General features: G+C 34.9%; 1 protein-coding gene across 1 annotated transcript; it reads right to left on the bottom strand.

Moving 5' to 3' along the window:
• Window positions 1-347: 347 nt before the first annotated feature.
• On the bottom strand, window positions 348-7,871 carry LOC108990471 (autophagy-related protein 3). Its single transcript, XM_018964448.2, has 10 exons — window positions 7,563-7,871; window positions 7,369-7,439; window positions 7,164-7,280; window positions 6,927-7,090; window positions 4,632-4,717; window positions 3,870-3,921; window positions 2,700-2,765; window positions 2,084-2,211; window positions 1,316-1,419; window positions 348-562 (listed from the first exon to the last, which is right to left on the bottom strand). Exons 1-9 carry the CDS (start codon window positions 7,721-7,723, stop codon window positions 1,323-1,325), a joined length of 942 nt encoding a protein of 313 aa, XP_018819993.1. The 5' UTR covers window positions 7,724-7,871; the 3' UTR covers window positions 348-562; window positions 1,316-1,322.
• Between the last annotated feature and the right edge of the window lie 7,109 nt (window positions 7,872-14,980).

Raw genomic sequence — 14,980 nt, 5'->3', positions numbered from 1 at the left:
CTCCATCTCACGGTTCTCTCCAAAATGACCAGATTTCTCATATATCTTGTGAATAGCTCATGTAGAATGATATTTTTTTAAAAAAATAAAATAAAATTAGAAAACAAATAATAGAAAACCAAAAATGTGAATTACCATTTGATACTGGGAAAAGTTACATAAATTACAAGAAAATTATAAAGGGGATATTTTGCTTTATTTATTTAGGGATTCGTGACTTTAAATTTAATAGGTTTTGGGAGTCCCAGATTCCTGTAACTCATTCTATCCCATGGGAGGGTTCCATATTTGAAAGCGAAAGATTTCTAATCAATCAAATAACAAAATCGGGACATGCGATCGAAAGGTGAAAGAAAGAACACAGGTCCATACTTTCTATATTTCAGGAAATTAAAATATGAGCAAGATATATGCAAATAATTTGAACGGCTGCCTCCCGAATAACACATTCAACATCTGAAAGAGATTTCATTTAAAAATAATTTGAACGATATTTACAGGGCCTGGTTAAGCCGGGGAACATATATACTGAGGTCGTAAAACACCATAAGCCATCTCATATCTGCAATATGTCCAAACAGAGACACAGTCAAGCAAGAGGCAATAAAATAGAAGTGCAGTGCCTCCCGTGCAGCAAGCATTTTTGTAAAAGGCAATCAATCAATTGTACTTTGGAATGTTCAATACAAGATGACTTGAAATCAGCTCTTCACTAACCCTATTATCAAGCATCTGAATGTTAACCTTATCAGATGTATACATCTAATTGTGTTTGAAGCCATGGTTTAAGTTGGTATATCCTTATTGGTTTTCAGCAGCAGTCTCGATAATATAAAATCTCATCATCTACACACTAGATTGTCATCAAATCTTGAAAATGACCAATTTTCTGTTCACATTGATAACACTATTGTACAGGATTTTTATTTTTTATTTTTTTAAAAGCAATTTTGTTTCCATTGGGGAACATTTTGAACACTTTTTTATCTCTCGGCAAATATATAATAATTATTTACTATATACAAATATTGCAATGCAAAAATGCACAATTTATCAGGAAATTTGTCAGATTCCAAGTGAAGGAGACTTCTGTCCCACAAAAGGAAATGGAAATTTGCACCAAATGGCTCAGAGACTGACATAACAGCTGAAAAATATAATAATGATGATGTTCAAATGTATAACAGTAATAAATAAAACAACTGAAGATATGCAAAATTATGTTAAGCTAATAGATTATATACTCCAAAGCATCTATCAAAACAAACAGACCTACAGCACGGGATGAAAAGACATCCTACTTTTAGATTTTTACCTATGGGTCAATTGCTGGAGCTGCCAAGATCAAAGTCCATGGTGTAGTCATATTCAATTGTTGGAATTACAGAGGCAACAAATTTCAAGAATAGGAATAGGTACCTGAAGAATTAAAATAGAGGTGATGAGGGGAATGCAAATCATTAACGGAATTATGTAAAAGCTACAAGCACATGAAGCAGCAATTACTAAAATGTACATCTTATCTACCTGCGTACACATTAGTTTCAGTGTCACAATTATTGTTCTTTTATTAGAAAGTCAGTGTCACAACTATTTTGTACTTAACTGGTTTTTCTTAGTTCCATGGTAAGGAGGTTGCAGGTGACTAAGTGTTTATGATTGATAGTTTATGGCAAGACACTGGTGAAAATTTTGACTCACAAGCTTGAGGTAATGTGTTGCTTATTCAGAAGAGAGGGGCAACAAAATCTCAATTTTGTTGTTAGAAATAAGAAATGTTCACAAAGAGTAGTGTGAAAGTCCAATATGGAAAGGACATTATATAAACATTTCAAAGTACATTAAATCATTGTCTCCGACACAATGCAAGTTGAGTGAGGGTATCAGATGTTGGTTGTGTACTAGAAATTCTTTCAGAGGGAACAAATCAAATGCATATTTAACAAAAAAAATGCATACCCATGTGAGACATTTGAGTGTCTGAGGTTTTTTTATTTTTTATTTTTTTTAATTTTTAACTTTTATTGGGGTGGGGGGTGGGTTGGTATGAAATCGAGCAAACGATGGTGAAAATTAAAATTACTTATCAACTTCTGGTTCAACTCCACGTGACATTAGTACATCGATGATCTTTTTCATCACAGCTCCATGTCGACATGGATGCACCGACGCATGCTTCCCAGACATGTGTGGATGGCCCTCAATAGTTACCTGTACCCACAACATTTAACGTTAAAAAACAAATGCATAACAGGGCGGTGCATGAGGAACACAACTGTCCTTTCATTTTTGTGCAGTATTATCACAAACAACTTATGATGCAAACCAGGGCAATTAAAATAATTTACAGGTTGAGGCTTCAGAAAGAATAATTAAGTAATCTAGTCGAAAAGAAACTATTGAGGTAAAAGTATAAGCAAAAGAATATCTATTATGATAGACTGTCAAAGTGGGAATATTCTTAAGTCATAATATTACACAAGGAAGCATTGCTCTTGTATGTGACCCGTGTACTTGGATTTTTGCCTATTCTTATGATCAATAAAATCTTATTACCGATCAAGAAAAAATATTAAACAAGGAAGCCATGAACAGAATCAAGGAGACATAGCATCAAGAAGTATATTAAGCACAGCTCATAGCAGGTAGATGGTGGCTTCATACATGTGGAAAATAGTTTAATTCATGCCAAGACTTACCGTTTTGCGAGCATGATCTTGACTAACATCTTCAAGTACAAGCTCCGGCTCCAAAAGCATCCTTGACTAACACAATTGCAAAGGAGATTTTCTGTAAGTCCTATGAATGCATATTTGAATGGAAAACTTTCCTATAAAAAGGGATTTGAAATGTTTGAATGAAAGCTAATCTTTCCCCCAAGATACATCATATACACCACTTTCTTTTTCCTTTGTGACAGAATATACAATATATACACTTCCTGCTCAAGAAAATTACATTCAAGGAACAAAACAAATGTCATAGTGGCATAGTAAATTCATAAATTGTCATCTAGGCTCATAAAACGAGTGAATGCGTACCCAAAATAGAGTTTCAGCCAGTGTAAAGTACTCGAGAAAAGGGTCTCAAAATGGAAGCCAAAATTCACAAGATAAAACTTAGAAGAGTTTGTGAAGATCTGGCTTAAAACACAATAACTTCTTAAAAAGCATGTTCCATGAATAACATCAGCCACAGGTACTTTATCAGCAGGATTTGAATCCTAAATATATCAGGGAAAAAAATAAAACGACAAAAAAATTAGAAAGGAAAAAGAATGAATTGGGGGGACTGCTATTTGCCTTGACATTGTTCCGTGTTTCACTTTCTTACAAAAAATGAAACCCTAGTTCAAATATTTTCTCCTAACTGATATTCACTATCCTTCAGCATCAACACATTGATCAATGTATACAGTGACCCCAATAATCAATAACTACGATTGACATTCTTTTTTGATAAGCAAAAATATTATATATATATATATATATACACACACACTAGGATTGACATTCAATTAGCAGAGATGTTATTTACCTTGACATGTGAAATATAAATCAGAATAGGAAAGAAATATGTAAATAAGGCAAAGTTGAGCCAAAACTTGAGATGTTTGGGCTCAACGAGACAGACATGTTTGAGCTTGGCTTAATCCGATGCCACCATGAACCCATGCACTTGGCTCAGCTCAGCTCAATTTGTTAGCATATGAACTACAACACCATGACCGAGTCCTAATTCCACGAATGTAGCTCAAGCTTGTTGTTTAAACCATCTTAGTTCGAAAGCAAATGACAACCACCAATAGCAAATCATAATGCTACTAGGAACCTCAAAACAAGTAAGAACACATAATTAATGAGACGAACCTCATCATACCCAGTAAGCCACACACGAGGTGTCTGATAGTACTTATCATACCTGGAAACAAGGCAAAAATTATATAAGATATTAATGGATGGAATGTGTAGAACTAATATTAGTTTTTATGACCTATACACAAATAATAGACTTCTATGTGCAGGATTCCATTTTTTGAGTAACACAAAATTAATTAAAAAGCGCAAAAGGCGCAATCAAGTACATAGAAACTTCTATATATGGAATTCTACTGCCTTATTGAGCATCGAAGTCAATAAGGCAGTAGAATTCTATATATAGCGTCTTTTTTGGGCAATCAACTACGACGCTAAAGGTAGTAGCTCAACTAGATGAAAGTCTAAAGGGAGGGCATTGTGAAGACTCCCACAAGGGGGTGGGGTTGGGTTTTCGGGTAGAATTTTAGTTCTACTGGAAACAAGGGGTTGGGGTCGGGCTTAGTGTATTTTGGGTTGTTTTTCACAGGCTTTTTGGGTCATTAGGGGCTTTCTAAAATGGGCAAGGTGTTTTCTTGTATACATTCAGTGTATTTGGTTACTATTTATACATATAATATTTTTACTTATAAAAAAAAAAAAAAAAGTATAGCCACCACAATTTTTTTTTTTTTATAAGCACCACAAAATTAGAAAAGAATAAATATGAACTATATGTCCCAAAAAGCAAGGCGGTTTCCACCATTTTAAAAGGTAAAAGCAACGCTAGTTTAAATAAAATAAAAAGAAAGGAAAGAAGAAAACAATCAATCGTACGTGACGCTGACATCATAAGTTCGAGTCCGTAAAATATTGTCATCATCAGGTTCCCGAGCAACAATATATGTTGATGGCAGAGTTGCCTGCAGACATAGGTACAAGACGACAACGTAAATTCAGCTCACCAAATAAACTGAATGACAAAGACAACCATTCATGACCCATACGAGTAAATTTAAGTTAAATATAACAATTTATAGTTTAAAAAGAATTAATTATAATGAAACCATCAGGCGCACTTAAGCGCAGACACCTCCTAGAGTCTAGGCACTGAGTGAAGTATAAGCATATGTTTTTTTTTTTATAAGTAAAATACAAAGTAGGAGCATATATTTTTTAAAATAATAATTCCTAATAATAACAATATATTCACAGAATACACTATAAATGTTTAAAAATCATAGTAATAATTTAGCCTATTAACTGAATTTCTTAAAATTTTATGCAACATGACAATCAAGTGATCAACTAATTAAGTAAAACTCAAATATAGCATTCTATATAATTCTCTTGTGCTTTACAAAATATAGAATACCATGATAAAGTAAAACAAAATAAGGTACATGGTAAAATCCTAATATACCCAAAAGGTAATGACCAAAAAGCACAAAAAATTGACCCTGATTCTAAGATAAGCAATACAATGCAGTCCTATAGTATATAATCATCCTCATCATTAAGCATTGGACCATCATCATTGTCATCGAAAGATTTGTAAGTTTGTAACCCTCATCACCTTTTTCATCAACTTTATTTAAACTGATTTCCACACAAACAATAATCGTTAAAATTGATAATCTATATTTTTCTCAAAAGACTACCAAAGCATGCTTTAATAAAGGCACTTCGGTTTTCTATGCACCCCCGGGATTAGTCGGGACGTTGTTTCTAGACACCCAGTGCCAATAAAAATAAAAAATAAAGGCGCTTTGGCTTTTCTAAACAAAGTGCTTCTACCTTGGTGTTTTGCTGGTTCTGCAAATGCACTTCGGTTTCGGTGAGTGCAGTGCTCTAGCCTTGGCACTTTGCACTTTGTGATTAGAGCATTTTTACCAACACAGGTAACACCATTTGTATGGTAGTGCAAGAGCTCCCCCCTCAAGGGGATAGACCCTACCCACCCCTTCTTTTTCATCGAGGGAATGGGGATCTCCATTCTATCCCTTGCATGATGCAAGGGTGATTGCACCACCTCTCTAGCGAAAAGGAGGATCCCTCCACCCCGTTTGGAGTGGGGGATAGAGAGAGCCACGAGGGAGGGGCAAGCCCTTCCCTCCCTTTTTTAAAAGAGTAATTCTACATACAACCGTGAAGTACGTAAACGCCGCGTAATCGCTTTGAAAAAGAGTGCAGTCCACTATTAAAAAATTAATTTTTTCATGTGTCCCATGTTTTATTATTTTTTTCAAAGCGATTACGCAGCGGTTTCACAATTCACGGTTGCAAATATCTCTCTCTTTTTAAAAATAATGAAAAATTATAATTTGATTATATTTAATTTTTTTTAATTTAAATTTCTCTTTTGTTATTTTTATATTTAAAAAAAAAAAATTCCCCATTGTAGCACTACTAACTACCATGTGTTTTATCTCATTGAAGTTAGAGCAAAATATTAATGGAGGGGTCCATTCACAAGCCCTAAGCAAAGTAAGTTAAAACTTAGAAAAACAAGGTAGGCAAACTCTAAAAGAGCCAAAGCATAGGAGAGAGATTAAATCACTGGATCAACAATTAGCATGGCCTAGATATAGTGATGGTAATATTATTATGAAGCCTTGAGCTCCCAACACCCAGATTTGCACTGAATAGGAAGACAACCAATGGAAAACCGCTCAACTTTTTCTTCCAACCATAAGAAAGAACGAGAAAATGTTTTAAGATTATGTATGAAGCTTAAAACTGCTCCAACGTAAAACACTGAAAGGATGTAGCAGCATCATATAACCAATATAGGTTTATATCTGACTTTAGTATTCCATTCATTTATGTAAAATAAAGGGAAAAAAACCATTCAAATTACTAACTCTCAACAGTCTATAATAGCATGATTGTATCCTGTTCATCAAATGCTTTTCCAGATATCACATATTGCTAAGTACAGCAATATGAACACTAACGTAACACTACTAAGCTCCCAACACCCCACCCCCCAAAAAGAGGAAATAAAAGCAAAAGAGAAAAAACAAGTAGATCAGCCATGACATTTAAATCCTTGAACCAGTACTTACCCGTGTAATAAAACATCAAATCATCCACTACTAGTTTAGAAGAATACAACATAGAAAAACTTACAGCATCTACTTCAACAAGGTTGTCGGGTTCTTCATAATCGGCCATGTCAGGAATATCTTCTTCATCCTGATCACCAAATTCTGAGACGATCGGCTTCACAGCCCTCTGCTTGCTAATTTCTAAAGTCTCCATAGAAGGCAAGTTTTCCACCTCGTCACTTTTATCTTCAAAAAGGTAAAAGATGGCTAAGTGTATATTTGACTTGGATTTTTATGTACACTAAAAGAGGTATTGTACCCTTGGGCTTCCCATGAGTAGCCAACCAGCCATCGTTGTCTTCATTATCAAGAAGAACCTCCCCACCTGCCGCTTCGTATTCCTCTTCAACAGATGCAGCCCTTCGTAGACAAGGGACTGAACAAGAATGACCAAATTATCATCATTATAGTCTTATTTCTCAAAAGCACTAATTAGGTAAAAAAAGACAAAGTGAAAAAATTACCATTTCTAGTAATTAAGAACTGCTTTTCAGAAGGTAGGTACGACTTCCTCTTGCTTGGCTCTCCTGATTCCCTGATGCGATAACATCCACCGAAAGCAATCCAATACAATTAAGTTCAACATAATTTGTACGTCTTGTTAATTTATACACTCATTTTTCAGATCATATAAGGAATAGGAGAGAGAGATAGATACCAGGACCAAGTGGGGCATTTAGAGACGAGGTTATCACCAGCGATGATGAACTCGGAGACGCTGAGAACGCCTTTCTCTTTGAATGCGGATACTGTGCGGTGGGACGTGATCCTCTCTACGGTCCCCTTGAAGGCTTCGTGAAGCCTCTGCGTCAGAGCCATCTCTCTCTCTCTCACACAAATAAAACCCGAGGAATTTGAAAGAGAGAGAAGGCAAGGGAATCGGAATCGGAATTGGAAACCCTAGCGACTCGTCGGGACGATCAGAGCCTTCCGGAGTTCTGAGAATTGAGAAATTCCCTTCGTACGCAAGACCAATTAAAAAGAAAAAAGGGGAAAGAGTGAGAGACTATCCAATCCGATGGGGCCGGTACATTTCTGTGGCCTGTGGGCTCGTCTTTCTTTATACATACCTAATTTTTAATATGGACTGGGCTCGGTTTGACAAAAGGGTACCCCAATCTGGATCCGGCCCATTCAGTCGAATCTCCATTTTATTATCATATTGCAAGTATATTTTATTTCATAACTTGCCAAGACCATTTTTTTTTTTTTTGATGAAGAGATCGGGCCACATGTCCATAGCGACCCTTCCTCGATTTAATTAATAAATTCTCACTTATGACAGAAGAAAACCATCATTACAAATCCAACCAATTCCACAAAATTACCAAAGAAAACAAAAGTCAAAAAACAAACGTTACATGACCAAAACAAACGTCAAAACAAACTGACGTGAATATTGCTACCTCTGCATTATGTTTATCTCAGCACTTTCTACTGTATGGAAGTTCAGACTTATCAGTTCTTAAGAAACCTCTTAACAGAGGAGGAACCAAGTCTAAAGGAACCCAAGAAGACATAGCATCACCATCATCTAATGCAAGACGGGCCAGATAGTCTGCCGGCGCATTTCCTTGTCTATAAATGTGACAAATAGTGAAGCATTTTCCTCTAATCAGTCCCATAAGTTCATCCCAGTAGTCCTCAAGGTACCAGATAGGACACCTACAGAATCCAATTGACCATAATCATTGAGTCCAACTCAATTTTCACATTGTTCAATCCAAGTTGGCAGATGAATCTGACCCCTATAAGTAAACTCATGAATTGTGCATAATTATTTGTCCCATTGGCAAGAGGAAAAGAAAAAGTCTTTATCAAGTTTCCATTAGCATCCCGTAATATACCCCCTGCCCCTGCACTCCCTGGGTTTCCTCTACTACTTCCATCAGTATTTAATTTAATCTAACCTTGTTTCAGCCTACTCCAGTATACAACCTTCAATTTTCTTTTGTATAGACCTTTCGGATGGATATTCAACTCAGCCTACACCTCCGAATCCATAGCTGCCAAGTAACAACAACATGAAGGATTCCAAGTAGCAGTCCACGGTTTGATTTCCTTGATGCTCTATAGTACCAACCGTTCACACCTTCCGCCCAGGATACAAACTCAGTTCTCAACATACCCACTTGGCTAGCGCATCTCCTCCAAATTTCCTTAGCTACATCACCTAGAAGTAAGACATGATTCTAGTCTTCATAAGCCTTACCCACACAATAGTCACACCTAGAGACAAGGGGAATACCAGTCTTTCTAATTCTATCATCTACACTAATCGCTTTGTTTAAACACTTCCACATTGTAACAATCATCATCTTTGGAAGACACGGGTGCCAAAGCCAATTAGCCCATCTTATTTTTGGGGCTCTTCGTCTTATACATTCCCAGGTAGTCGAAGTAGTGAAACTTCCATCCTCCTTAGGCAACCAGATCAACCTATCTGCACCTTCCTTACGTCCACTCAAGGAACTCACAATTTCTTGAGCTTTTTGATTACCAACCAGCTGACATAATAGGTCCAAGTCCCATCCAACATCCAGCCAACATTCCTTCAGTTTTAGACGAGGCATAGAAACAGGAAACCTAGAGGCAACAAGCTCCTCTCCCATCCACTTATCAAACCAAAAGGATATGTCTCCCTCCTTAGGCTTCCATTTAGAATTATCATAGACACAGGTAATGCAGCTCCTCAACATCCTCCAAAACGAGATCCTTTGTTAAAAGGTGAAAGTGAAATATGATCCTTTTTCACATATTTGGCTTTGAAGAACTGAGACCATAAGGAATCAATTGTCAATAACTTCCAAGCCAGCTTCATATGAAGCGATTTTTGAACATCTTGGAAATTACGAATACCAAAACCCCTCTCACTAGTCGGAAGAGTCATCGAATCCCATCATTTCCAATGTTTCTTTGGCCTGCCATCATTATACCCCCATAAAAAATTACTTAAGGATCGATTTAGAGCAACAATAACAGACTTTGGCACTTGGAGAATAGAGAGAATATGAACCGGAATGCCACTAAGCACATGCTTCAATAGTAATAACCTCACTCCACTAGAGAGAAGCTTAGACTTCCAACCACCTATTCTCTCCTGAATCCTCCCAAGGATATCATCAAAGTGCATGCCCTTAAGTCTACCAAACACCATAGGGACGCCTAAGTATTTAAAGGAAGAGTTCCTTCGGAGAAACCAGTTAGTCGTAATAGATGTCATTTTCTAGCTGTAGAGATATGATTAGAAAAAATCAAAGATGACTGTTCCCTACTAATCTTCTGACCAGACCACGTCTCATAAAGTGCAAGAGAATCCGAGATTGCCTTAAGGGAATTTTTACTATCATTTGAAAAAATGACGATATCATCTGCATATAGTAAATGTGAGACAATTGGGGCACCTCTCGGAAGTGAGAAAGCACCAATAATTCCTTCCTTATACTTCTTCTTCAATATTCGGGATAAAATTCCCTCCACCATGATGAATAAATAAGGAGAAATAGGGTCCCCTTGTCGCAATCGCCGAGCTCCTTGAAAGAAACCTTTTGGCATGCCATTCATCACCACTGAGAACCATGGAGAAGAAATACAATGCCTTACTAAATTACAAACATCTGTAGAGAATCCAAACGCTGCCATCACATGAATAAGAAAGCTCCAATCAATATTGTCATATACTTTTGCCGTATCAACTTTCAATACAACATTACCCCATCGAACAGGCTTATGGAGACTCTGAATCAACTCATGTGTCAAGCTCACATTTTCAAAAATACTTCTTCCAGTAATAAAAGCACCTTGTTCCTCAGAGATAATCCTAGGAAGTAAAGGTGATAATCGACCTGCAAGGACTTTAGTGCATACTTTGTAGAAAACCGAACACAAACTGATTGGCCGAAATTTATCAAATCCCTTGGGATTGTCTACCTTCGGAATGAGAACCAGAAAAGAAGCTGTAAACTCTCTAGGGATGACTCCCCCCTCTAAAGAAATCATGTACAACAAGGAGCACATCATCTCCAACAATATTCCAACAAGCTTTAAAAAACCCGGATCCAAATTCATCCGGACCTGGGCTACTATCAGTAGGAATGGAAAACATTGCATCTTTTACCTCTTGGATTAAAGGAAGCTCTAAAATGGCCAGTTTTCTTCAAGTGTCACCACTTGTTCCACCCATGGAGCTAAGTCAAGAGCTAGCGGCTGATGATTAGACTCCAAGAATGCCAAGACCATTTTGTTATGCTTTGAGTTGATTTAGGTCAAATAACCCATGTTACAAGTTTAAGTCATGATCCTCCCAATTCACTCTTGGCACCTCAATCCTCATGATGTACTTATGAAATCATGTAAAAGGAATACAATTTAACACTTCGAATAATCTAAGCTAATGGTAATCTTATCTATAGGAGAAGGGTTTTATTAAACAATGCACTTAAAATACATACACTACAACATATAAGATTTTTTGGGACAAAAATTTTTGTCCCAAAAAATTGGGATTTCGTCCCAAAATATTTATTAGAACAAAAAAAAAAAATCATCCCAAAGTTGTTCCAATAATAGTGATCCAAAAGATATTTTGAGATGAAAATATCAATTTCGTCCCAAAAAATATATTTTGGGACGAAATTGAGCAGAATCGTTTGGTCAAGCTGACACAAATTACTCTGTTTGGCTGAATATAATTGTATACTATCGAATTATTGAATGTCTCAAAAATTTAAATTGATGAGAAATAATAAATTTGCTTATTTGTTATTTTTAACAAATACAAACCAATGTTGGTTTGGTATATAAAACATTGGGGTATATAGATATTGTTCACTAGGTTATTCATTTTTTTTTTTTTAATTCTTAAGTTTCAAAATCCAATGAAATTGATCCTTTGGCTTTCAATTTTGAAAGAAAATGAACATTTTCACACATATTTCAGCCATATATATGAACCTCACTGACAAACCGCGTACGTGTTAGTACCAATCATATTTCAAACACCATCTATAAATAAAAGTTATATATACGTACGTAATGTTCATCCATGTATACGTACATATATAGTTGCCATGTCATATAACACATTATAATTTGCCACATCTTAAAAGAAACAAGATACCAAAATTAATCAAGCCTTGATTGAAACAAAATCCTTGATTTCCTCGTGCAAAATCACCAACCACAAACTGATCTCAAACAACGATGTATCGCATAATATCCAAACTCATCAACTCTCTACCTAAGTTAGTGTCTGTCCTCCTTAAAACTTCAAATGAGGAGTAGAGCGAGTAAGATGGACATATATGATTTAAGAGTAATGTTATATGTACTTACACTTTTACTTACACTTTTATTTACAAGATTTATTTTGTTAGCTTTTTTTTTTTAATTCAAATTTCATAATTTTCAATATAACAATGATTGACATGTTGAAAAGTAATTTTTCTTAAGTACATTTAGTATTTTCCATTATTCAAACTATATTAATTAGAGTAATACTATACACTACATCACTATCTTACTTTCATCTCACTATGTAAGATGTGACATATTTATAATCATTGTATGATAAATGATCATTTAATAATAATAAATATACCACATCTTATATAATGAGATAAAAATGAGATGGTGGTGTGATGTATAAAATTTTCTTATTAATTATGAGATATTATTTAATTACAAGATGCGGTTTTTTAGCTAGCATCAATTAAATAATTAACTAGCTTTCCATGAAACATGGCATCAAGGAGATATTCCATGTGTTTCTGCCATCCTTCCAAGATCATCCATCTTCTTTTTCCATTCTCCTTTTAATACATATATAGCATGATGAAGTACGATATTGGACAGTGTTAATTTGTACGTTTAATCAATTTTAAAGCACCCTTTCGGTGGGGGCGAAAATGTGTGCTTTCTCTACATGATATAGTACGTTCTTCAAGAGACATCATGATGTCGGCCTTTTTAATGAGTTGGATACATTTGAAAACCTTCATCTATTCCGATCATTAATTTATAAATGGTAATCTCATGTATAGTCGTAAAGTATATAAATATCTTATAATTATTTAAAAAAATAAAATTTATTATTGAAAAATTAATTTTATTTTTTCATGTGAATCTCGTATTTATTCACATTTTTTAAAAATATTACACAACGATTACGTACTTCACAATTATAAATATTATTTCTAATCCATAAATATCCCACCGTTGAAGATATTAAAGAGCTAATAGAAGCACATAACAAGATAGGAATGAGTTTACAAGCAATAATTACAACTAGAAGCAAGCCCAAAAATCAATAGCTAGGGAGCCATGCATTTAGTTATTTCCTAATATACAAGCAATATTCCAACAACAAAAGAGGAAAGATTCCATTTTTACAAGTTCATTGAAGTTAGCATTGTCTTCCGCCCAAACTAGCAGTGGAAAAATTAAATGAAAATTATCAAAACCAATACTCCTATGATCAGATAATATTGAAAATCTATAACTGTTCTTCATTTTTTTATTGGCATCAAGAACAACATCTCGACTAATTTTAAGGGCATCAACTCTCGATAATAAGTTTTCTGTAAATGCACATTAGATAATTTAAAAGAAAAATCCTCCAGTCCTATGGTCTCGAAAGATTGTTTGTATCTAAGTGAATTCGAATCTTAGGCCTGGTTTGTATAGTAAGAGACTTTCATCACATCTCATATCATCTCATGATCTTAATATCTAAACACCACACACAAACACTTTTTCAATTTTAAATATTCAACTTTTTCATCTAATCATTAGAGTTTTTTCAAATTTTTAAATAATACACAAAAAAAATTCAAATTATTCAAATTTTAAAACAAAAATTATATTAAAAAATTATATTCTAATTATATTTTAATTTTATAATATTTTTATTTAATTTTTTCTTTCATTTTTTAAAAATTTATAAAATATTTTAATTCAAATTATTTCATTATTAATCATAAATTATTTCACTATTATTTCTATATCATCTTACGTTCTCTCACCATTCAAACTAATCCTCACACCAATAGCATACCACTAAAATTAAACAATTCTTCTACGTACAGGCAAAACGGCATACCCATTGCGCACCGAAGGATGACATGGCAGGGGTAATTATATAATTATACAAAATTAAAAAATTAAAAAAAAAAGACTTAGAATAGGGAAAAGAAGTTCTTCGTCTCCCCCAGACTGAACCTTCCCTCCCTCCCCGAAATCAAACAATTTGACAGCTTTGGCCTCCCCAAATCTCTTCCTCAACGAAGCCCACTCGATTTGTTTAGTCATATTCGCTGTTTGGTTGCTGAGAAATTGTGGCAAAGCAAATGAAGAAAAATTCTATTTTTTTTTATATATATTTGTGGAAAAGAAGAAGAACAGCGTGGAGGGAGGGGAGGAGTTGTCTTCATTGTACCTTCTCTCTGGTCTGTGTATTACCATTTCGTGGAAATAGGAAGATCGTGAAACATTAGAGACTAGAAGATTTGATCTCTCTGCATTTTCTAGTTACCAAATCATCTATTGATTTCTACTGTATTTGAAGCATATCATTGCAATTTTATTGGGATGATGATTTTATGAGAAGTTTTTCCATTATAATTTTACAGTGAAAGCAAATGAAGAAAAATGATTTTTTTTTTTTATTTGTGAAAAAGTAGAAGAATGGCGTGGAGGGAGGGGATGAGTTGTCTTCATTGTACCTTCTAAATAGGAGCTTTCGATAGTTTGAAGAGAAGCAAACTACATGTGCTTCGGAGCAAATGAAAAAGAGAGAAGCGGATTTCAACCAAAGGAGAGAAGCATCGAACTAGAGAAGAAGAAGGGCTCGTCTCCTTCGGTTGTTCAAAACTTTGTGTATTTGCCAATTATTTTAATTTCACTTCAAATCCCGCCCATACAAATGAATTCAACCGGGAAACTTATATGATTCTCAAACGATTCATTTTATTAAAACTATTTCATGTCAACACTTTGATTCGTATCGGTGTGCATAACCGCTTGTCTTCTTACACTTTTCCAAAATTAAAACCTTTGCTGACCCATCTCCTAGAGCCG

This window comes from Juglans regia, chromosome 5, assembly GCF_001411555.2.
Source record: "Juglans regia cultivar Chandler chromosome 5, Walnut 2.0, whole genome shotgun sequence".
Taxonomy (NCBI): domain Eukaryota; kingdom Viridiplantae; phylum Streptophyta; class Magnoliopsida; order Fagales; family Juglandaceae; genus Juglans; species Juglans regia.
This window is presented reverse-complemented; position numbering and strand designations above follow the sequence as displayed.

Excerpts from the sequence above, each read along its gene's own strand:
- LOC108990471 (XM_018964448.2), bottom strand. The coding sequence starts at position 7,723 with ATGGCTCTGACGCAGAGGCTTCACGAAGCCTTCAAGGGGACCGTAGAG. Across the intron at positions 7,281-7,368 it reads GTTCTTAATTACTAGAAATG|TCCCTTGTCTACGAAGGGCT; the intron begins GTAATTTTTTCA and ends ATTCTTGTTCAG. Across the intron at positions 3,922-4,631 it reads ACTTATGATGTCAGCGTCAC|GTATGATAAGTACTATCAGA; the intron begins GTACGATTGATT and ends CCTTGTTTCCAG.